The sequence below is a fragment of the Pseudophryne corroboree genome, chromosome 6, assembly GCF_028390025.1.
Source record: "Pseudophryne corroboree isolate aPseCor3 chromosome 6, aPseCor3.hap2, whole genome shotgun sequence".
In the NCBI taxonomy this organism is placed as follows: Eukaryota; Metazoa; Chordata; class Amphibia; order Anura; family Myobatrachidae; genus Pseudophryne; species Pseudophryne corroboree.
Window position 1 is genome coordinate 791,250,604 of NC_086449.1, and position 26,487 is coordinate 791,277,090.

Sequence of the window (26,487 nt, forward strand, 5' to 3'; positions counted from 1 at the left end):
ATTTAGCCTATAGATGTAAACAGGGGACCTGACAGCTAGGTGCTGGCATGGCCAATGCAGCCTCCCTCCTTAGGAAATATTTAAAAAAATCATAGGTATTGTACAGCCACAAGGGGGGTGCCGGCATGGGGGCAGATGGGCACAGGTGGGTGCTCGATCACCCTCCATCCCCTGGCACATCACGCAGTGACTCAGGGAGAGAAGAGTGACTGCTGCTGCAGCTGACTCTCTTTCCAGTGCAGCAAACACTGTGTGTTGGGCTTGGGAAAGAGACTGCTGCTGCAGCAGTCACTCCTCTCTCTCCCTGTTCCAAGTTCCGGCACTGGCTACAATGGAGAAGTGGGCAGCAGGACCCAGGCCCCACCAACAGGCCCAGGCTCGGGTAAAGAGTACCTGCTCCCCCCTCTCTGCACCACTGGATATAAAGTAAAAAATACTCAAATGGCAAACAAGCCTGGTTTTGCCTTTGAAATTTTTTAAACTTTACATCTGCGCACTTCCTGCATCTCGCAGGTTATTACATATGGGATTTTGTGTCTTACTGATGTTTTCAGAATTATAGTAATCTACAGTAGAAATTCAAATATGTCATGTCTTAGTATTAAAGCTCTTATCCACGTTTAATGAATGTTACCCCAGAGTTAGCTATCACCAAACTTAACTCCGCCTCACATAGATACACCATCACTGCATGAATATACATAGTAGGAATAAATGAGATTCACCAACAAACACTCTTTGTCTAGCAGCATTTCTGTTTTCCAGGTCTATTTATGAAACAGTGATAACCCCATTTTGTATGAGAACAGTGTTATCATTGCATCTCTTTGTTAAACAAGTGAAAAAATTAAGAAATCACTGATTTCTCATATGGTTCCATTATTATCTCATGCTACCACAGTTACAAATGTTCCCATATCATTCTATGGGGACTGTAAAGTTACTGAAATCAAAATCTATCTTGAGATGGCATTACCAGAGAGACTTCACTGGATCCCCTTTGAGGCAAATCTAAATATGAAAACATGACCATTGACCACTACTTGTGCATGGTCTACTGCTGGGAATCTCTGCCTATAAGGTGAGGGAGTTGGTGGGGGAGAGAATACCCAGGTTACATGTGCTGGATCAGTAAATGCTCAGAAGCTGTGTTCCGTATTGCTGCAGTACGCAATCATACAGTGCAAATCCACTGATCCTCTCATATAAATAGGCCCTGTAATAATACATATGAACCCAGTAGCTTTTTGAAGGTAACACTATGTTGGGGTTATGCTGACTCATGTGCATCTGTTAAAATGGACACATCTCCTAATTTCATAATGACTGCACTTACGACTGAATCAAAAAAACATGCGTGCGCTACTGTACATGATACATCTGAAGTAGCACACAGCTGCATCCGTGTCACATCTAATGTGTATGGAGACTAATGTCAAGTAGACATTTCTGGGCAGCAACTGGGCGGTAAGTATCAAAACACATGTACTGTCTGTTCCTGATGGTAGTATCATGTGAATGCTGTAGGCATTGCAATCATTGTGACTTCAGTGTTCCATAAGGTGTATGTTTACATATGTGTGTGTATATATATATATATATATATAGAGAGAGAGAGAGAGAGAGAGAGAGAGATGAAGCAGGGGGCACTCGGAATTCACTGCACAGCACAAGCAGATAAGTAATATTATTTCGAAGTTTATTAACATCTTCATCAGATTATGGTAATCTGATGAAGATGTGAATAAACTTCAAAACGTTATTACTTACTTATTACTTACTTATTACTTACCTGCTTGTGCTGTGCAGTGAATTCCGAGTGCCGCCTGCATCGTTTCTCTGTGAAGGACCCGTGGCTAAGTGCAGAGTCAAGGAGAGCACCGGAGCAGTATCGTACCGTGTGGGAGTGATGCCACGAAGAACTGTATATATATATATACTGTATATATATATATATATATATATATATATATATATACATATATGGGATTTATGTTACAGATTAATCTCTTTCACCCAACAGTAGTTTGGTTCAAGTTGGGTTACTAATGATGACAGCTGCAACTGAGATTAATGGATCCTTAGAAGTACTGTAGTGAAAACTTAGCTGAATGAATGCAGTTGTTTCCATATTTTATGATATATAGTAGATACTAATGGCTACCAAGTTACTGATTTCAGATATTGAGTCAATAAGTAGATATTCAGTTATATGCAATTATGCCTCTCATGTGATGGATCACTTTTATTTAGCACTAATCCTCAGGTTAGAGTTCAGCTGACAACTTCCTTATGCTCCTGGCTCTTTACATTTCCTCCAAGATAATAGTCTATGTCACAGGTTCTCAAACTCGGTCCTCATTACCCCACACAGTGCATGTTTTGCAGGTCTCCTCACAGAATCACAAGTGAAATAATTAACTCCACCTGTGGACCGTTTAAAATGTGTCTGTAACTAATTAATATACCTGTGCACCTGCTGGGTTACCTGCAAAACATGCACTGTGTGGGGTAATGAGGACCGAGTTTGTAGACTTATGGTCTATGTAGTGCTTGGTATGTTATGCAGGCTTTAACTCTTTCAATCTTTCATTTACTTTAGGGTGAGAATTTGTGCCTGTGTATTGCTCTATCTGTCCTCAGGAGTAGCTGCCTCCTGAACTAACAGTAAGTTTGGCAGCAGTATATAAGTATATAAGAGGGCAGTTTCTCTTTGAACGAGCTGTGCTGTTAGATCTGTAGCTGTCTTTAGGAGGATAAGCAGGCTATTTGATTTATCCGACTTATGTGAGTGCAGTTACCTTGGATATTCCTCTACTCGCAATTTTGTATTTGTTGCTCTTGAGCTGGCTCCATAGGACAGGGCTCAGTAATAGAAACCACTACTTCATCTCACATCCATTCATCTGGGAGGGCTGCTGAGCTGTAGCAATTAAAGGCCACCTCCGTGGAGGGTGTGTGTTACTGAGAGCGCTGCTCTGACTGGTGGATGCCACAATCAGTCTGCTTACTGCACAGCCTGTTACTGCTGCAGCCCCTGTCTGTGTTCCTCCTTGAACCCTATGTCAGTCTCTCAGTTCTGCTCCCTGATGCAGTGGCTGCTTAACTGTCACTGTCTTCTTTAGGTAGCTATATAATTGATACCTTACTCAGACAGGGTATCTCAAACCTCTTTAATATTTCATCCAGTGCCACAACAGGGCTCTGATACTGTCCTGTGCTGTCCCTGCTCCGTATGTGTATGATGTCCTAACATTGTACAGCGGTGGTGGGAACAACAACCACCAGAATGTGCAGCACTGCTTAGAGCATCCGGCAGACTACAAACAGGATGCCTGTCTGGAGCATCCATAGGATGTTCTGGGTGGCACTGCCACGGTGATACTGGCTGCAGGGTGCAATTCCAGGCACGCTGCTATCCAGAAACATGGGCCATGGGATGGCAACAGCACTGCCCACAGAGCCCTATTCTCTGTGCGATGGCACCAGCCCTAGTTATGGCCCTGATTTCATCTACTGTACAGGCTTGTGCATTATTATGAACTGCGCCAACAAAATTTTTGGGAAAGTACCATTTGTCTTATTATATAGGTTATTAGATGGTACTGGTGTGTTGCCTGCTATAACTGTACTCTAAATAAAATATATTTGCTGCAATTAGAGTCTTGCTATATCTTTTTTGCATTTTATTATGTATGTTTAATTAAGATCATACAAAATTACTTAGTATGATTAGAAATATTATGTTAACAAAATGGTCAGAAATACTGTAATCTATAGTGCTGAACACAATAAAATATGCACAGTATAAAACAAGTACACTCCAGTAAAAATATGCTACAAAGCTTATAATAAAAAAAAATAAACATTTGGACAATGCTAAATAAATTCTGTGATCTATGAAGTTAAAGAAAAAATATGTGTTAGCATAGTCATAAATAAAACACTAAAAATAAACATAATTCACTATTTAGAAAATTCTGTAAATACTTTTAAAACTAAATTCATAGAACCGCAGTTCCACATTTTCACCTCTGAGCGCCGCTGTTTGACCAATAAGGAAAAGAATACAGAGCTGGAGATCCACCAGTATTTTCATCACTCACACACACTGCAGATCTGCAGGAAGACACACAGCCATTTTCTGGATTCTTTTTTCAAAAGACTAAAGGATATTTCTAACATGTTCTGCTAAAGCAAAGAAAACCTTTGGATATTTCCTCATCACTGGATTACAGATACTAGCATTTTAAAGGGACTTTTTGTGGAAGATTTCAGATGCAAAAGATGAAACCTCACACACAGACATACAAAGGAATCAGATGGCAAGTAATATTTTCCTTCTTATTATCATGGCTGTGTAATTCAGTCTCTGGTCAGATTCATTATTCTATTGTGGAAGAGATGAGAAAAGACTCTGTTATAGCAAATATTGCAGAAGACCTTGGATTAGATATTAAACATCTCTCATCTAGGAAACTGAGAATTGCATCACGTGTATCAGAAAAATATTTTAATGTAAATTTAGAGACTGGTAATCTATCAGTACTGGATAGGATAGACAGAGAGACACTGTGTGAGACAGAAGCTACCTGCTTCCTAACCTTTGATGCTGTGGTTGAAAATCCCTTTAAAATTTTTAAAGTCAGAGTTGAAATTCAGGATGTAAATGATAATTATCCACAATTTTTTCATAATAAAATTATTTTGGAAGTTATTGAATTTACATCACCAGGAACCAGGTTTTTATTACAAAATGCAGAAGATCCTGATATTGGTATTAATTCAGTACAGACATATAGGCTCAGTGACAATCAGTATTTCACACTTAATACAAAGAGCAGAGCAGATGGGAAAAAAATTCCAGAACTTGTGTTAGAGAAACCTTTAGATCGAGAGACACAAAATGTTCATGAATTAATTTTAACAGCATTAGATGGAGGAAACCCATTGAAGTCTGGGACTGCTTTGGTAAAGGTTATTGTTACTGATGCTAATGATAATGCTCCTACATTTACTCTAGACATGTATAAAGTCACCCTAAAAGAAAATATTCCAATTAACTCCACAGTTGTTGTATTACATGCAACTGACAGAGATGAAGGGATAAATGCAGAGATCACATATTCTTTCACTAAAACCTCAGGAGATCTCCATCATACAGGGATATTTACTATTCACCCTACAAATGGGGAAATTAAAACAATAAAATATTTGGATTTTGAAGTAACAAAGAAATATGAACTCTCTGTACAAGCAAAGGATGGAGGTGGTCTTGTTGCCCATTCCAATGTATTGATAGAAGTAACAGATGAGAATGACAATGTTCCAGAGATATCTATCACCTCATTCTCTACTCCTATTCCTGAGGATTGTGAGCCAGGTACAATGATAGCTCTGATTGAAGTTCATGATAAAGATTCAGGAGAAAATGGAGAAGTTGACTGTAACATTATAGAAGAAATGCCTTTTGATTTACTTTCATCTGATAGTTACTACAGGATAGTTTCAAGAAATGCTCTGGACAGAGAGAAAGTATCTAGTTATAACATCACAATTGTAGCTACTGACAGAGGTTTTCCCTCACTTTCCAGTAGAAGAACCATCAGGCTGGAGATATCAGATGTTAATGACAATCCACCAATATTTATGAAATCTACTTATGTTGCTTATGTGCCAGAGAACAACTTACCTGGAGCCTCAATATTCAGTGTACAAGCATCAGACCCTGATACTGGAGACAATGCTAAAATTATTTATTCATTATTCAGCACTAATACAGAAGATTTTCCAGTGTCCTCTTATCTATCCATTAATATCGAAACTGGGGTTCTCTATGCTCAGAGATCATTTGATTATGAGCAGCACAAGGAGTTTCTAATACAAGTAACTGCTAGAGACAATGGATCCCCATCTCTGAGCAGCAATGCAACACTAATTATCCATATAGTGGATCAGAATGATAATGCACCAAAGATCTTATACCCATCAGCAGACAGTGGTGGCCCAGCTGTGTTTGAGATGGTCCCTTTTTCTACTGAACAAGGATCATTAATAACTAAGGTGGTTGCAGTGGATGCAGACTCTGGACATAATGCTTGGCTCTCATATCACTTCATACAGGGGTCAGAACCATCTCACTTTACCATCAGTCATCACACGGGTGAGATCAGGACATCACGTGTCTTTCATGAGAAGGATATATTGAACCACAAGGCTGTGGTGATGGTGAGGGACAACGGAGATCCCTCTCTCTCAGCTACAGTTACCATAAGTCTCATTGTTGCAGATAATTTCCAACAGGTGGTTCCTAAACTCAGTAATCAACTCAAAGATGAAGATCCACAATCCAATCTACAGTTGTACTTAGTGACTGCCCTTGCTCTCATTTCCTTTTTATTTATTGTAACTGTTTTGTTGGTCATTATATCAAAATGCAAACAATCAAAACCTTTACCAACCTTTACTTCTCTAAGTACAAATCTGTATCCTCCAGTTGATCCCAGGATGCTCTCCATGTATAGCGATGGATCTTTACCATTTCCCTACTCATACAATGTGTGTGTAGCTTTGGATTCCAGTGAAAGTGACTTTACTTATAAGAAACCAAATGAAAATGTCCCTGTAGAAAATCTCATTGATGCTGATGTCTCTGGACTTGGAAAAGAAAACTTTCAAATCAGAGATGAGGTGAGTTTTTTATAACAAAAATAATTTTATGTGAGATTTCCTTTAGTGCGTCTTTTATTAAATTGTCTTAGGCTATCTGACTGATATGAGTTTTTCTTTAAAAAAAAGATAATTAAAATGGTATTATGCAAATTATATAGCTTGGTTAATTATTATAATAATATTTTATATCAAGGTTGAGTCTATTGACATTTATTGTTTTCAAAAAGCATTACTTAAACATTTAAAATAATCTTGATTTGAAGGAAAATATGTGTACTTTGTTGTGGTTTCTTAGCTCTTAGTAACATATAGTCTAATAATCAAAGCAAATCCCCTTCTTCTGAGTGCTGCGGTTTCCTTCCAGAATCCAAAAACATACTATACTGGTACTATAGGTAAGTTGGCTTATGACAGAAAATGGACCCATGTGTGTGCAAGTGTTCATGGTATGAAATTTATATTGTAATCTCCAATGGGGTAGGCACTGATGTCAATGATGACATATTGTAATGTAATCTGTATAGCACTATGCAATATAATTGTCATTATGTTGATAAATGGAAATAAATAATAGTATATTGACTGCATTAGAATGTATATCTTGGTGAACTATTTTTGAGGGCATTGCAGCAAAGGGTTACTTGCTTTCCACTTGACCTTATTGAATCAGGTTTTGGCTCTGCTGAAGTTTATTATTTTACATAAAAGAAACTTCTGTGTATAGTGTTAACTGAGTTTTGGTAATTTTGCAATGCACATAGGCCCTCATTCCGAGTCGTTCGCTCGCAAGCTGCTTTTAGCAGCATTGCACATGCTAAGCCGCCGCCTACTGGGAGTGAATCTTAGCTTAGCAGAATTGCGAACGAAAGGTTCGCAATATTGCGAAAAGACTTCTCTGTGCAGTTTCTGAGTAGCTCGAGACTTACTTTTCCAGTGCGATCAGTTCAGTCAGTTTCGTTCCTGGTTTGACGTCACAAACACACCCAGCGTTCTCCCAGACACTCCCCCGTTTCTCCAGACACTCCCGCGTTTTTCCAGAAACGGTAGCGTTTTTTCACACACACCCATAAAATGGCCAGTTTCCGCCCAGAAACATCCACTTCCTGTCAATCACACTCCGATCACCAGAACGAAGAAAAAACCTCATAATGCCGTGAGTAAAATACCAAACTTCTTAGCAAATTTACTTGGCGCAGTCGCAGTGCGAACATTGCACATGCGCAATTTGCGGAAAATCGCTGCGATGCGGAAAAAAATACAGAGCGAACAACTCGGAATGAGGGCCATTGTTCTTCATTGCTGACTGAATATACAATTGCAAGATTCTTTACAAACTATTTTTTGTTTCTTTAAAGTGTATTGATTATACGGTATTGATTATATAGCCAGAATAACCACCGTGTGCAGCACAGACTGCAGCTAGATGGGCTGAACTGTTATTGTAGACACACATCTGGTGGCTCCCAGGATCATTTTGATGGTGAGCTGCTCCACTGTAGCGTGTCGATCAGGTCTCATGCACCTTCATGTCCGACGTTCACCTCTCACATCAATGGCACGTGGTGCTCCGCAGTTAGCACGTCGGTTGTTCACAATGATGCCATTTGTTTAGCCATGATAGAACTTTACCACAGCAGCACATGAACAGTTCACAAACTGCGCTGTTTCAGAAATACTACCACCCTTGGCCTGAAAGTGGATAATCATCCCTTTTTGCAACTCGGATAAATTGCCCCTTTTACCCATAACAGCAACGAGTGATATGTGTGCAGACGGCCTATCACACACCTTATGTACCCACCAAGCCAGTGCACAACATGTGACATACTTCATGGCCTATGCAAGGCCGACGTTAAATGTAGGAGGTGGTCATAAGAATGTGACTCAATTGTGTATTTAAATATTTCTAAAAAAGATTATAGAACAGGATCTGAACCACCATGCACCTATCTTCCGTTCAATGTAAAGTTTATTGGTATCTTCTCAAAATAACAAATTTTGCAATTTTAAAAATATATATTGTGCAAAGTTTTGAATCCTTAAATTCAATGAGAATTGATGTCACGTTTAAAATCAGTGATCTTACAATACATTTTGTCTGGTTCCAATACTCTGTGTCACCCTGTTTACATTTGCTGAATTTCAGCTATTGGTTACATACAGGACATTACTATTTTAAATCTTGTAATGCAATTGCATTTGTAATAATTATCAAGAAGAGCATCATAATATTTTAACATTTTTACTTTTGTATATTGTATCGTTTTCTGTAAGTCAGTTTAGGAACTGTGATATTTAGAAAATAGCTCCCTGTATTATAATGAGACACGCTCTCCTGATTGCAGATGGAGTCACGTCAAGGTGGTCTCCAAGTTACATACAGTTCTGAGAACTCATATTCTGAACATAATTGTACTAATAGTGGCCACGTGTAATGGCTTGTAGCCAAAACCACCAGTTAAGTAATGATGATCATCAAGGTGGAGTTGGTGTTTACTGTACCAGCTCTCAATGATGCTTTATACTTGATACATGTTTAAATTCTCATTAACCAAACATGATATGATACTAGTGATTGACCTTGGACCTTATGTGATAGCCTGCAAGTTGCATATATTGGCCTGATTCCTATGAATTTGCTGTATATTTACTGTAAAGCAGAAATTATCTAAAAGGCAAACAAATCTGGGTTTGTCTTTGAAAATTTAGACAATTTAAATCTATGCAGTTCCTGCACCTCACAGGTTATTACATATGGGCCACTGTGTCTTCCTGATGTTTTCTTAATTATTGCATTGTAACATGCAGTAGTAATGTAATTATATTGTCTTACCCCAGATTTAGTTATCATCAAACTAGTCCCCCTCCATAGAGCCAACAACTCTGATGAAAAGAAAGAGTATGGATTGATGAGATTCAGATGCAAATACTCTCTATATAGCAGCATTTGTGTCTCCTGGGTTTATTTATAAAGCAGTGACAATCCCATTTTGTATGAGAAAAGTGTTATCATTGTGTCTCCTTATTGAATAATAGGGAAACCAGTGATTTCTCCCCTGGTCCCTTTATTATCTCATACTGCTGCAGTTACTGATGTTCCCTTAGATCTCTATGGGGACTGTGAAGTCACTGAAATCAAAATGTTTCTTGAGATATAATTACCAGAGAGGCTTCAATGAATCCCCTTTGAGTCAAATCTCAATTTGAATGCATGATGCTACTTGTGCAGGGCATATTGCTGGGAATCTCTGCCAGCAAGGTGAGGCTGGTGGTTTTACATGTGCTGGGGAGGGGGGGGGGGGGGTAAATGCTCAGAAACTGTGTTCAGTATTGCTTCAATATGTCATACAGAGCAAATCCACTGATGCACTAATATAATAGGTCCCTTAATAAAACAAATGAACCCAGTAGCTTCTTGGAGATAAATTACATAGTATGTATAGGTTAAAACAAATATATCTCCTGATTGCAAAATGACTGTGCATGCATCTGAATTAGAAAATATGGCGAGTGCTAGCGCTGCATGATACACCCAGAGTAACACATCCGCATCGCATCTTCTGTATGGAGGAGACTAACGTGACATATGTGTTGACTGAATAGTGAGTATCAAGATGCACAGAGTGGAGCATCATGTGATTGTCAGAGGCAAGCATCACGACTTCAGTGTCCAGTTAGATTTTGTTATGCAGTTGGGATACCCATTTCAGACTGATCTCTTATACCCAGCATGGGTCTGGTCAGCTGTAGCATGGATGCAAAAAACAGTGGGCGGTGTGGTTGGAACACCAAAAATCACACTTATATGCACATAGATAGACAGATAGTTATGTTAACATATCTTAGTCCATACGCTGCCTTGACAGATGTAAATTCAAATAGAACTGTGATTTATAATCCACACTTGTATCTTTTATTATGACAGAATGCCTAAACCTAGGGTAAAGGTTATGGAACATGACCAACCTCTTTAATATTCCATCTACAGTACAGGCCTGTGTAATAGTATGAACTACAGCCAACATAACTGTATATAGGGTATAAGAGAGTTCTGATGTGTTGCCTACTAATACTATACATTAAATAACACACTTGCTTTTTTCTGCAATTAGATTTTTGTTACATAATGTTTGCAGTTTATTATATACATTTAATTAAGTTCGCAAAAATTATTTTGCATGATGATGAATATTACAGTATGTCAATAAAATGATCAAAAATGTGTGATCTAGGGTGCTTTACTTAATGTTATGTGCTTAGTATTGAAATAAACTAATTCCAGTAGATATACAGTATGCTTACAAAGCTTAAAATAGAAAAAACAGTTGGAAAATGCTATAAAAATTCTATGATCTATGAAGTCGAACTCCTTATTATGTGTTTAGCATTGAAATAGATAAAACAGTGAAAATAAGGATAATACACTAAATATTTGGATTATTCTGTTAAGAGCTTTTAAAAATAATTTTATAGAACTGCAGTTCCACATTTTCACCTCAGAGCGCCGCTGTTTGACCAATAAGGAGAAGAATACAGAGCTGGAGATCCACTGGCATTTTCATCACTCACACACACTGCAGATCTGCAGGAAGACACACAGCCATTTTCTGGATTCTCTTTACAAAGACTAAAGGATATTTTTAACATGTTCTATTGAATAATTCCATCAAAAAATAACCTATGGATATCTCTATTTAACTGGATTACAGATACTAGGATTTTAAAGGGAAATTTTGTGGAAAATGTTAGATGCAAAGATGAAACCTCCTACACAGACATACAAAGGAATCAGATGGCAAGTAATATTTCCCTTCTTATTATCATGGCTGTGTCATTCAGTCTCTGGTCAGATTCATTATTCTATTGTAGAAGAAATGAGAAAAGACTCTGTTATAGCAAATATTGCAGAAGATCTTGGTTTAGATATTAAACATCTCTCATCTAGAAAACTGAGAATTGTATCACGTGTGTCAGAGAAATATTTTAATGTCAATTTAGAGACTGGTAATCTACATGTAATGGACAGAATAGACAGAGAGACACTGTGTGAGACAGAAGTTACCTGCTTCCTAACCTTTGATGCTGTGGTTGAAAATCCTTTTAAAATATTTAAGGTCAGAGTTGAAATTCAGGATGTAAATGATAATTATCCACATTTTTTTCATAACACCATCACTTTGGCAGTTATTGAATTTACGTCACCGGGAGCCAGATTTGTTTTACAAACTGCAGAAGATCCTGATATTGGTATTAATTCAGTACAGACATACAGGCTCAGTGACAATCAGTATTTTACACTTAATACAAAGATCAGAGCAGATGGGAGTAAATTTCCAGAGCTTGTGTTAGAGAAACCTTTAGATCGAGAGACACAAAATGTTCATGAATTAATTTTAACAGCCTTGGATGGAGGAAACCCAGTGAAGTCTGGGACTGCTTTGGTAAAGGTCATTGTTACTGATGGTAATGATAATGCTCCTACATTTACTCAGGACATGTATAAAGTCACCCTAAAAGAAAATATTTCAATTAACTCCACAGTTATTGTACTAAATGCAACTGACAGAGATGAAGGGATAAATGCTGAGATCACATATTCTTTCAGCAAAACCTCAGGAGATCTTCATCATACAGGGATTTTTACTATTCACCCTACAAATGGGGAAATTAAAACAAGTAAATATTTAGATTTTGAAGTAACAAAGAAATATGAATTGTCTGTACAAGCAAAGGATGGAGGTGACCTTGTTGCCCATTCCAAGGTATTGGTTGAAGTAACAGATGAGAATGACAATGTTCCAGAGATATCTATCGCATCATTCTCTAGTCCTGTTCCTGAGGATTGTGAGCCAGGTACAATGATAGCTCTGATTGAAGTTCATGATCTAGATTCAGGAGAAAATGGAGAAGTTGACTGTAATATTATAGAAGAAATCCCATTTGATTTACTTTCATCTGATAGTTACTACAGGATAGTTTCAAGAAATAATTTAGACAGAGAGAAAATATCTAGTTATAACATTACAATTGCAGCTACTGACAGAGGATCTCCCCCACTTTCCAGCAGAAGAACCATCAGACTGGAGATATCAGACGTTAATGACAATCCACCAATATTTATGAAATCTACTTATGTTGCTTATGTGCCAGAGAACAATTTACCAGGAGCCTCAATATACAGTGTACAAGCATCAGATCCTGATACTGGGGACAATGCTAAAATTATTTATTCTATTTCCAGCACTAATACAGAAGATCTCCCAGTGTCCTCTTATCTGTCCATCAATATAGAGACTGGGGTTCTCTATGCTCAGAGATCATTTGATTATGAGCAGCACAAGGAGTTTCTAATACAGGTAACTGCTAGAGACAATGGATCCCCATCTCTGAGCAGCAATACAACACTAATTATCCGCATAGTGGATCAGAATGATAATGCACCAAAGATTTTATACCCATCAGCAGACAGTGGTGGCCCAGCTGTGTTTGAGATGGTCCCTTTTGCCTCCGAACAAGGATCATTAATAACTAAGGTGGTTGCAGTGGATGCAGACTCGGGACATAATGCTTGGCTCTCGTATCACTTCATACAAGTGTCAGAACCATCTCACTTTACCATCAGTCAGCACACGGGTGAGATCAGGACATCACGTGTCTTTCAAGAGAAGGATATATTGAACCACAGGGTGGTGGTGATGGTGAAGGATAATGGAGACCCCTCTCTGTCAGCTACAGTCACCATAAGTCTCATTGTTGCAGATAATTTCCAACAGGTGGTTCCTAAACTCAGTAATCATATCAAAGATGAAGATCCCCAATCCAATCTACAGTTGTACTTAGTGGTCGCACTTGCTCTCATTTCCTTGTTATTTATTATAACTGTTTTGTTGGTTATTATATCAAAATGCAAACAATCAAAACCTTCCCCAACCTTTACTTCTCTAAGTACAAATCTGTATCCTCCAGTGGATCCGAGGATGCTCTCCATGTATAGTGATGGATCTTTACCATTTCCCTACTCATACAATGTGTGTGTGGCTATGGATTCCAGTGATAGTGACTTTACCTTTAGGAAACCAAATGAAAATGTACCTGTAGAGAATCTCATTGATGCTGATGATTCTGGAGTTGCAAATGAAAGTTTAAATCTTCCAATCAGTAATCAGGTGAGTTTTCATAACACAGAGAATGTTATATAAGATTTCACATACAATATATCTATTTACATTTTTATTTGATGTCAGTGGTCTGAATATAATGAAATGTATTTATTTGTATCTTACTGATATAATTTTCCTTAAATACTAAATAGTATGAATTGTTTTATAATGTGCAAATTACATAACTTGTTTGTTCACTTTAATAATATTTTACGTCAGCGATATTACTGTCAAAGTTTTTTGCTCAAAGCTATTCTAAAGCGTTATCCAAATATGTGAAATACCTTATATTGTTCTTGTCTTTTTTATTTCCTTTCCTTTAGTAGTGATTGTTATTGTTTCTTAGATCTTATCATTGTGTAGACAAATAATGAAAATAATTTTAAAGTGATTTTCCACCAACACTTCTTACTTTCAAATATGGACACATTTTTTCAGACTGAACACTTAGCAGAACTGCTAAAATCAAATGTGATTTCATTGAATCTGCAGTTACTATATTTAAAATAATGGTAGGATTCATAATTGTAATTGTGGGGGCCCTACCAGTATACAGTAGTATAATATAATGTTAGGGTTCCTAATGGTGGGGCCCCACCAGTATAGTATATATAGAGATAGAGGAGCTTTTATGTGCCTAAGACCCTTATTATTAAATTAACCGGTATGGAACTGATATGCAGTGCCATCACAGTGCATCCTGAGCAGACCCCTCCCCCCAGTGCATGTGATGTCTTTATGTTACAAAGATAATGCTGGGGGCAGGAAACCAGCCTCCAGGCACAACCATAATGCCAGTGCTGGCAGTAGGGCATTTCTTCAGGTACCTTGCATGTACTAGGAGCAAATAGCTGGACTGGACATACTTGCCACTGGATTCAAACCATGCTCCTACTCAGACTTGTGTCTTTGGTTTCTGCACCAATTACATCACCAACAGCATGGCCCTGATGATATTGGGCCTAATTCAGACCTGATCGCAAAGGCAAAATCTTTCTCTAATGGGCAAAACCATGTGCACTGCAGGTGGGGCATAGAGAGTTAGATTTGGGTGGGTTATTTTGTTTCTGTGCAGGGTAAATACTGGCAGCTTTATTTTTACACTGCAATTTAGATTTCAGTTTGAACACACCTTACCCAAATCTAACTCTCTCTGCACATGTTATATCTGCCCCACCTGCAGTGCACATGGTTTTGCCCATTGGAGAAAAAGTTTGCTGTTGCGATCAGATTCGAATTAGGCCCTTATAGTCATGGACACTATTTCAGAGTTTGTCTTGTTCTGCACATGTTACTTGGTTTGCTCATATGTATCTCAAAGCAGTTTAGGCTTCATACATCTTGATGGACTAAAGTGTTCTACCTGTTTATATAACTACCATACATCTTACACCTGATCTGACCACCAGATGAAGTTGCAATTCATTTAATGGTGTTTTTTATTTGTTTAAAGTCCCAAAACTTTAATCTACAACAACGAATTGTTATCACTACTAACATGTTTTTCCATAAGAGCTCGACCATCTTCATAATATTGTCATTCTATTGTCTACAAAATATACTGATTGTTGATAGGTGTGCTTTGCTGTAGTAAATCACTTTATAAAAAACTTCAATATAAAGTGTTAACTCAGTATGACCTTTTATTCAATATCCAATTATACGGCTACATTGCTGACTGATATTGTAAATGTAAAATTCTCTTCAAAATGATTTCCTTCCTTTAACGGGTGTAGTACGGGTGACCGGCGGTCTCCTGACCGCCGGTCACCTTACCGACGCCGGGATCCCGGCAGCATACCGACGCCGGCGGGGAGGGGTGAGTGCAGCAAGCCCCTTGCAGGCTCGCTGCGCTCGCCACACTGCGGGCTCGGTGGCGACCTGCGGTCGCCACGGGTTCTATACCCACTCTATGGGTGTCGTGGACACCCACGAGTGGAAATAGTCCCTGTTGGTCGGCATGCCGACCATCGGGATAGTGAGCCGTCGGGCTCACGGAGGAGGTCATGTGACTGTCGGTCAGCCGACCGGCGGTCACATGACTACCACCCCCTTTAACGTATGTTGATTATATTTTAAATAGTTGTTTCACAAAGAGTATCATAACATAAATAGTACAGTGGGGGGGGTTATTTTCTGTTGGTTTATGTAGATCTGTGTAGGAGTTGCGGTATTTTGAAACTAGCACCCCCTGCGTTGTGATGATCTGGTTCTCCTGGTCAGGGACATAGAATCACCTTTCTGGTGGGCTCCAAAATGATTCAACTCTGAGATCCCATGTTTTCAAAGCAGATCAGTTCTGGCAGTAATTGACATATGCACTAGTCATCCAACAGCTGACAGGTAAATAATGAATGTCACCAAGATGGATATTGCACGTTTAAGCATGCGTCCACTTTTAAATAAGTTGTCTAATCAAAGGAGCAGTATACATGAACTATTAGTCCTCTAACTTTTTAATGTTTTCCTTTCTAAATTATGTTTTTTGTTTTTCTGTAGCTCTATTGGGCTCTACATAACTTAAAAATATGCACTGTCTGGATGTAATATATATCACCTCCAAACTATATTAAATTATGGGATTTCTGATTGTGGCAGATGTACTAATCCTTGGAGAATTATAAAGTGGAGAGAGATAAAGTACCAATCAATCAGCTCCTTATTGTCATTTTATAAAACACAACCTGTAACATGGTATTTAGGAGCTAATTGGCTGGTACTTTATTTCTCTCCACTTTATCACGCTCCAAGGCTTAGTACATCACCCCTACTGCGAGATTATAATGGATGGTCACAAAGTACACTGTTACTAGTAATAGTGAACATATTTAACAGCTTTAATAGTGAACATGTTCTGTATGTGGCCAATTGCAATATCCCCAGATAATGGCTATGTAGTTAAATTTGGGTTTTATATAGGTAGCTACTGTATACAGGAATAGAGTTAATTACAGTATACATCATATTTATTATGTTTTGTCACTGTTAATATATAGTGCACATGTATTCAACAGCACTTTTCAGAGAATATTTGCCCATTCACCCTGCCCCAGTGGAGTTATGATCTGTATTCCTTACCACATACAAGTACTCAAACACACTAGGGTTTTGTTTTAAGCTGTCTGTATAGTTTAGGAGTGTGGAAGGAAACTGGAGTATCCATAGAAAACCTGCGCAAGCACAGGCAGAATATAAAAACTGCACAGTTAGGGTTGTGGTGAGAATCAATCCTAAAACCTCATTGCTGTGAGGCAGTAATGCAAGCCGTTACATCAACCATGCTCCCCCATGGATGTTCTCTTCCTCTCTATTCCTTTATTACAATTTATTACAAATAAAAGAGATTTGCATCATGCCATCAGTTATCCAGGAAAGACCACTATGTTGACTGAGAGTGCTCCTAAAGGGACACATGGAACAAGCTAGATGGCCAAATAGCTAATCACTTAAGGGGGGGTACTCACAGAGCGATCCCAGCTTAAAATCTAAGCAATCTGATGAGATTGCTTAGATTTTAAGCATGATATTTCCGTGTGTACCCCCCACAGCGATAGCAATGAGTGGCCCCGAGCATCGCCATAGCTGGTGCTAGATTGGTCTGCATGCAGGCTCAATCTAGCGGCCCACCCCCGTGTCTCCCACGCACGCTCAGCACACATTACGCTGAGTGGGGAGAGAGACGCATACTTAGCGGTTCGCTCAGCACCCATCTCTCCCGACATCTGCCCGTGAATATGGGCCTTCAGAGAGAGCACTCTGTTGGGAATATGGGCCCACAGAGGTAATTATTTTTTGTTTTTGTTTTGGTAAATACATAGTATGACAAATGTTAAAAAAACATGTAGAATCCATATGGCACATTTTCCTTACATTTACAAGTCCTCATTTTCCTGTACTATATACTATATACAGACTGAGATTCTCAGTAGTTAGACACCATATGTCACTAGTGATGGGCTTCTGTCTCACCACATAACTTTTTCAGCTTTCTAATGTTTGTTATGTAGCAATAGGAACAATATGAATTTACAGTACTGCTGCCTCAGATCTAGTTTAAATAAGCTGAACAAGATCTAGGGGTTTACATACAGTACCTCCCAACTGTCCCGGTTTTCATGGGACAGTCCAGTTTTTTGGGCATTATCCTGCTGTCCCACCCACAAGCCACAGTGTATCATGGTGGGGGGGCAGTTGGGAGACTCCTGTCACTCTGCTCTGCATAGCATAGCAAAGCAGCAGTAAATAGATGCTGTGCGCATGCACACAGCATCTATTCACAGAAGACAGAGAGATTAGGGGCATGGCCAGTAGCTCACAGAGCTGGGCATGCTGCCATACTGATGACAATAGGGGCATGGCTTGCAATAGCAGCACTCCCGTGAACCACGTCCCCTTCACATAGGCCACACCCCTTTTTGGATGAGAGGGAGTCCTGCAGTAGGGGTCCTGGATGTTGGGAGGTATGGGTTTATGTAACCGGGTGCTAATTGTGTGAAGCAGTGTGATGTCTTAAATCTTGGTTGCAGATTTAAAATGTCAATAAATTAAAAGGCATGACTAACCTGGTTTTGCCTTTCATATTATTGTCACTTTAAATATGCAGGTGATGTAGCGGTAATAACATTGCTTAACACAACTGGCACCCTACATAAACCCATAGATTATTTTAATGCTGCTCAGCTGGTCTTGTGGTAACATGAGTCAAGTGCTCTTAATTTGTGCTACTTGAAAGGGCTGTTTAAAAAAGACAGTTAGGAGCTGATTGGTTATACAGTATCTGTCTCCACTTTATCTATGCCCAAGCTTTGATAAACCTCCCCGACAGTCCTGCTTAAAATGAACATCACAACAAACAGAAAATGGGGGGAAACACTGCACTACTTACTGTAAATAAATGTATTTTGCAGCACATGAGACACTTTTGGTGTGTATACTACTAATCTGCACTGCAAATCCCACAATAACTGTTTCCCACAATAATAAATACTTGTTATCTACTTCATGTAATTTGTCATGTACTTTTAAAAAATAACAGTTTTAGTTTATCTTGCTGTCACATGAATGGAAAGTATGTGATGTGGATGAACTCATTGATATTTGTTTAGCATACAAGTATATAAAACACAGAGCATGTGAAAGTGCAATACTTTGTATTAAAATTACTAAATGTATGGATAATTATGTAAACAGATACTTGGAAAAATAATTTCATAGCATTGTAGTTCCTCTGTTTCACCTCAGAGCGCCGCTGTTTGACCAATAAGGAAAAGAATACAGAGCTTGAGATCCACTGGTATTTTCATTACTCACACACACTGCAGATCTGCAGGAAGACACACAGCCATTTTCTGGATTCTCACATACAAAGACTAAAGGATATTTTTATAATATCTTCCTAAATAAGTGGATCAGCAAAGCAAGGAAAGCTTCTGTGAATGTCCTATCTCCTGGAATATACATACTGCTCTTTCAAAAGGGCATTTTGAGGAAGATTTCAGATGCAAATGATGGAACCTCACATAAAGACATACAAAGGAATCAGATGGCAAGTAATATTTCCCTTCTTATTATCATGGCTGTGTCATTCAGTCTCTGGTCAGATTCATTATTCTATTGTAGAAGAGATGAGAAAAGACTCTGTCATAGCAAATATTGCAGAAGACCTTGGATTAGATATTAAACAGCTCTCATATAGAAAGCTGAGAATTGTATCAGAGATTTCAGATAAATATTTTTTTATAAATTTAGCTAATGGAAATCTGCATGTTAAGGACAGGATAGACAGAGAGACACTGTGTGAGACAGAAGCTACCTGCTTCCTAACCTTTGATGCTGTGGTTGAAAATCCCTTTAACATTTTTAAGGTCAGTGTTGAAATTCAAGATGTGAATGATAATTATCCACATTTTTTTCATAACAAAATTATTTCGGAAGTTATTGAATTTACATCACCAGGAGCCAGATTTGTATTACAAACTGCAGAAGATCCTGATTTTGGTATTAATTCAGTACAGACATACAGGCTCAGTGACAATCAGTATTTCTCACTTATTACAAAGATAAGAGCAGATGGGAGAAAATTTCCAGAACTTGTGTTAGAGAAACCTTTAGATCGAGAGACACAAAATGTTCATGAATTAATATTAACAGCCTTGGATGGAGGAAACCCAGTGAAGTCTGGGACTGCTTTGGTAAAGGTCATTGTTACTGATGCCAATGATAATGCTCCTACATTTACTCAGGATATGTATAAAGTCACCCTAAAAGAAAATATTCCAATTAACTCCACAGTAATTGTACTAAATGCAACTGACAGAGATGAAGGGATAAATGCAGAGATCACATATTCTTTCAGCAAAACCTCAGGAGATCTCCATCATACAGGGATATTTACTATTTACCCCACAAATGGGGAAATTAAAACAAATAAAAATTTGGATTTTGAAGTAACAAAGAAATATGAACTCTCTGTACAAGCAAAGGACGGAGGTGGTCTTGTTGCCCATTCCAATGTATTGATAGAAGTAACAGATGAGAATGACAATGTTCCAGATATATCTATCACCTCATTCTCCAGTCCTGTTCCTGAGGATTGTGAACCAGGTACAATGATAGCTCTGATTAAAGTTCATGATAAAGACTCAGGAGAAAGTGGAGAAGTTGACTGTAACACTATAGAAGCTATACCTTTTGATTTACTTTCATCTGACAGTTACTACAGGATAGTTTCAAGAAATGCTCTGGACAGAGAGAAAGTATCTAGTTATAACATCACAATTGTAGCTACTGACAGAGGATCTCCCCCACTTTCCAGTAGAAGAATCATCAAGTTGGAGATATCAGATGTAAATGACAATCCACCAAAATTCATGAAATCTATTTATGTTGCTTATGTGTCAGAGAACAACTTACCAGGAGCCTCAATATTCAGTGTACATGCATCAGATCCAGATATTGGAGACAATGCTAAAATTATTTATTCACTCTCTAGTACCAATACAGAAGATCTCCCAGTGTCCTCTTATCTATCCATCAATATAGAGACTGGGGTTCTCTATGCTCAGAGATCTTTTGATTATGAGCAACACAAGGAGTTTCTAATACTGGTAACTGCTAGAGACAATGGATCCCCATCTCTGAGCAGCAATGCAACACTAATTATCCGCATAGTGGATCGGAATGATAATGCACCAAAGATCTTGTACCCATCAGCAGACAGTGGTGGCCCAGCTGTGTTTGAGATGGTCCCTTTTGCCTCTGAACAAGGATCATTAATAACTAAGGTGGTTGCAGTGGATTCAGACTCTGGACATAATGCTTGGCTCTCATATCACTTCATACAAGTGTCAGAACCATCTCACTTTACCATCAATCAGCACACGGGTGAGATCAGGACATCACGTGTCTTTCATGAGAAGGATATATTGAATCACAAAGCTGTGGTGATGGTGAAGGACAATGGAGACCCCTCTCTCTCAGCTACAGTCACCATAAGTCTCATTGTTGCAGATAATTTCCAACAGGTGGTTCCTAAACTCAGTAATCAACTCAGAGATGTTGATTCCCAATCGAGTCTACAACTGTACTTAGTGATCGCACTTGCTCTCATTTCCTTTTTATTTATTGTAACTGTTTTGTTGGTCATTATATCAAAATGTAAACAATCAAAGCCTTTACCAACCTTTACTTCTCTAAGTACAAATCTGTATCCTCCAGTTGATCCCAGGATGCTCTCTATGTATAGCGATGGATCTTTACCATTTCCTTACTCATACAATGTATGTGTGGCTTTGGATTCCAGTGAAAGTGACTTTACTTATAGGAAACCAAATCAAAATGTCCCTGTAGAAAATCTCATTGATGCTGATGATTCTGGACTTGGTAAAGAAACCTTTCCAATCAGTGATGAGGTGAGTTTTTATAACAAAGAGAATGTTATGTGAGTTTTCCTATAAGACAGATATTGTTTCTTATTAAACTTTCTTAAACTAGTTATCTGACTAATGTGAGTTTTCCTTAAATACCAAATAATCTGAATTGTTAGGTATAATACAAATTAGATAACTTGGTTATATCACTATAAAAGTTGGATCTGTTGACATTTTTGGTTGTAAACAAGTCTAAAAACATTATTTAAACATCTAAAATAATCTTGATTTGAAGTATGTGTTGTAGTCATTTATATCATTGTTTCTTATCACTTAATAACATGAAGTCTAAAGGGGCGTACACACGGGAGATTTCTCCCGGAGATGTTTGCGGAGTGATCTATCACAGACCGCTCATAACACATCTCTCTCCCTGCCCAGCACAGCGTGATGTGTGCTGAGCGAGGGGGGGCAACGCTCATTTCACCCAGCAGTGAAATGAGTGATCTCACCAGATTGGGTGCATGCATGCATGCCCAATCTAGAGCTGGCAATAGCGGCGTGCGGGGCCGCACATCACTGTCACTGGCACTTCTACACACGGAGCGATGTGTTCTTAATTTCTAAGCAATCTAGTCAGATTGCTTCAAAATTAAGTGAACATCGCTCCATGTGCACCCCCCTTAAACATAAAAATAAATCACATTACAGATATTTTCCAGATACTACATAAGACTAAATAATTAGCTGAAATGCTGATAGTAGCAGTGTATTTAAGGGATCTGTGGCTATCATATTTAAGGTACTGCTTGAGGTCCCATTGGATGGATCCCAATCTATATGGTGCCTAACTGGAATACTTTTTTAATATTTGATAATATTAACATGGTGACACAGTGGTTAGCATGACAAGTAATATAGTAAGATATTGGGTGAGGTCCCATTGGATGGATTCCAACCTATATGGTGCCTACTGTAGCTGGAATTCTCTTTTGATATTTGATAATATTAGCATGGTGGCATAGTAGTTAGCATGACTAGTAATGTGCTGGCACAGTGGTTAGCATGACTGTCCTACTGTAATGGTTTTATGTGCTCGATTCCCACCTATCTGTGTGGTGTTTGCATATTTTCCCAGTGCTTGTGTGAGTTTCCTTTGGGTGCTCTGCTTCCCTTACACACACCAAAAACATCCACGTAGGTCAGTTAGCTAATGGAATAAAATAGACCCTAGTGTAAGCGCATGTGTTCATGGTAGGGAATTTACACTTCCAATGCGGCAGGGACTCATGTGAATGATGACATAATGTAATGTAATCAGTATAACACTATGCAATATAATTGTTGTTATATTGATAAATGGTAATGTAGTATATTGCCTTCATTAGAACGTATGTCTCAGTGAACCATGTTTGAGAAATTCTCAGCAAAGGGCAACTTGGTTCCCACTTGTACCTGATTGAAGCAGTTTTCAAACTGCACAACTTTTAAGTATTGATGCTCTATTTCCATTCAAACTGATACTGATTTTTAAATCAGTTCTGATTTCCTCAAAATGAATGAAATAAATGAATTGAATGATGAATTATTAGTTTGTTATTATTTGTATATTTTATTGGTAGCACACTGTGTGAGCTTTGGCTCTGCTTAAGTTTATTCATTATATATAAAAAAAACTTCTGTGTATAGTGTTAATTCAATAGAAATTATTTTGCAAAGTTCATAGTTGCTGACTGGATATACAATTGTGTGAATATATACAACTTAACTTTGCTTTCTGTAAAATATACTAAGTATATTTGGATAGTTATAATTTTATATTTGTAGACCAGGAGCTGAACCACCATGCACCTGCCTCAGAATCAATGCAGAGTTTACCAGTATTTTCTTAAAATAACTTATTTTGTAAATTGAAAAATACATATTGTGTATAGTTCTGAATGCTTAAAATCAATGATAATTGATGACACATGTAAAATCAGTAGTTTTACAATTAATTTTGTCTGGTTCCAATTCTTAATGTCATCCCTGTTTTATACTCATCATCTCACTGACTTTTGCCAAATCTCAGCAATCAATTACATACAGTAAATTACTATATTAAATCTTCTAATTTAAATTTTGCAATAATTTTCCAAATGAGGCAAATAATGGATCTGGGTTTTTTTTTTTATAGAGTTTCAAAAAGTTTAATTTTTAAGTTGATCAAATATGAAACATTTTTGTAACATGCAAAATATAAATATTTCAGTGTTTTAATTTTTTTGTGCTGAATAGTTTTCTGTAGCAAAGGCTTACTTGCCTCCCAAACTGCACAATTTTTATTATTGGTGTTCAATTTCCAATGAAACAAAGATAGTGAATTTTAAAATCAGCTCTTATTTCCTCAGAATTTTTTTTTTAAATTGGGTAGTGAATTATCAAGTTCTGATTATCTAAATATCTCTATATATTATTGGTAGCAACCTGTGTAAGTTTTGGATCTACTGAAGTTTATGTTCTATATATAAAAGAAACATCTGTATATAGAGTTAACTTAATAGTTATTATTGGTCAATGTCCAAAGTCACTGGTGACTGAATATACAATTTTATTTTGTAGACCAGTAGCTGAACCATGGTGCACATAGGCGTTTCTATAATGGGTGCAGTATGTGCAGTGCACACGGGTGGCCCACACTGCACCCATATAATATAGTTACCCCTCCAGAGTCCCGTGACAGTGTCCCTGCACTGCAGACAGAAATCACTCGAAAAATGGCTGCCGGGGCCATTTTCTAGTGATTTGCGCATGTGCACTGTATATGTCCCTGAGAACAAGGCATGGCACCATGTTCCTGGAGACCTGAGTATGCACAGTAGACTCTGGCATTGTGCCAGAGTCAACTGCTGCTGGAGAGGAGGGGGCCCGCGACAGAGGCTGCACAGTATTTTCCAAAATAACTTATTTTGTAGATTGAAATATATATTGTGCAAAGATTTGAATCCTTAAAATCAGTGAGAATTGATGACACCTGTAAAATCGGTGGTCTCACAATATATTTTCTGGTTCCAATTCTTCCTGTACCACTTTTTTTTACTCATCAGCTCACTGACATTTGCCAAAGCTTAGCAATCAATTACATACAGTAAATTACTATATGAAAACTTCTAATGCAATTGCAATTGTGATAGTTATAAAAATTAGGAAAAGAAAGTAGTATCTGTGTTTTTTTATATATTATTTCATCTGATCAAGCAAACCGAATTTTAAGATGACTGAATCTGAAAAACATTTTTGGAACATACACTAGGACCATCATAATATAAATATTTCAGTATTTTTACTCTATTATGTTGTGTAGTTTTCTGTAGCTTAGTTTAGGAGCTGTGATGTTTAGAAAATACAGCACCATGCAATATAATGAGCTGGCTCTCCGGCTCATAGGTGGAGTTACATCAAGGTAGTCTCCAAGCTGCATTCAGTTCTGAGAACTCACATTCTGAGCATATAATTCTAGTAATAGTGACCAAGTATAATGGTTTAATGCCAAAACTGACAAGTAAATGATGATGATCATCAATGTGAAGTTGGTTTGTATTTTATTAGCTCTCTATGATGCTTTATACTTTATATCAGCTGGAATTCTCATTAACCAAAACATCGTATGATACTAGTTTTGGTCGACCTTTGCCAATATGTAATGCCCTGAGAGTTTCAGATACTGGCATGATTCTGGTGACTTAGCCTGTAGAATTAAAGCAAAAACTAGTTAATAAAGCAAAAACAATCTGATTTTTCTTTTGAAACTGTTGATGCTTTAAATCTATGTAGTTCCTGCAACTACATACAGGCTTTTATGCCTTCATTACATTTTTATAATTATTGTAACATGCAGTAGTAATGTAATTATATCATGTTCTAGTATTAAAGCTGTTATCCACTTTCTTTTAGTGACTGTTACCCCAGATTTAGATATCACCAAAATTGTCCCCTACAATAAGGCAATCATCTCTTCTAGGAAATACATGGTAGGGTAGAGGAGACTCACGTACAAACATTGCATCTCTTCATTTAACAAGAAGGAAACCACTGATTTCTCCCCTGGTCCATTTATTATCTCATGATACCACTGATACCAGAGTTCCCATAGTTCTCTATGGGGACTGTGAAGTTACTAAAATTAAAATCTATCTTGAGGTCTCATTGCCTGTACCCATCAATGGGTGACCAGAGAGTATTCAAATGATCTCCTTCAGGTCAAATCTCAATGTGAATTCATGATTGCTACTTGTGCAGGGCATGTTTCTGGGAATCTCTGCCAGGAAGGTGACACTGATGGTGGGGGAGAGAATACCGGGCTTACATGTGCTGGATTGGTGAATGCTCAAAAACAGACTTCAGTATTGCTGCAATATGCAGTCATACAGAGCAAACCCACTGATCCACTAATGATAAATAGGCCCTTTAATAAAAAATTGATTCTAGCAGATTTTTGGAAGTAAAATTATGTAGGAGTGATACTAAGTTGGATGCCTTTGCTATAACAGACATATCTACCTATTTAAAACCAACTATGCATGCATCTGAATTGGAAAACATGGTGAACGCATGCGCTGCATGATGCATCCAAAGTAGCATGTAGGTGCATCCGTGTCACAACTTGTTTGTACAGCATGGAGACTAACATGGACTAAGCATTTCTGGGGAGTAACTGGGTAGAGAGTAACAAGATGCATGGTGTGGAAGTATCACGGGAGTGTCATGGGCATACATTATTGCTTCTGTGTTCAGTTAAGTGTTCATAT

At 38.0% G+C, this 26,487-nt stretch overlaps 2 protein-coding genes across 14 annotated transcripts in view; both read left to right on the forward strand.

Annotated features, from left to right (window-relative positions):
* Window positions 1–26,487, forward strand: part of LOC134933540 (protocadherin gamma-B1-like) — a 543,090-nt gene that overhangs the window by 183,884 nt on the left and 332,719 nt on the right. Inside the window, exon 1 of one of the 13 annotated variants that reach the window (XM_063928842.1) lies at window positions 4,136–6,690. The exons of 11 other annotated variants lie outside the window; for them this stretch is intronic. In XM_063928842.1, coding sequence (XP_063784912.1) covers window positions 4,279–6,690 — 2,412 coding nt within the window. In that variant the 5' untranslated portion in view covers window positions 4,136–4,278. Of the gene's footprint in view, window positions 1–4,135; window positions 6,691–11,339; window positions 13,839–26,487 lie in introns of those variants that run through there. One more of the 13 variants, XM_063928831.1, reaches the window with a different exon arrangement.
* LOC134935740 (protocadherin gamma-B1-like) lies at window positions 19,164–21,825 on the forward strand. The gene has a single exon (XM_063930591.1). The coding sequence runs from the start codon at window positions 19,331–19,333 to the stop codon at window positions 21,773–21,775; it is 2,445 nt and encodes an 814-aa protein (XP_063786661.1). The 5' UTR covers window positions 19,164–19,330; the 3' UTR covers window positions 21,776–21,825.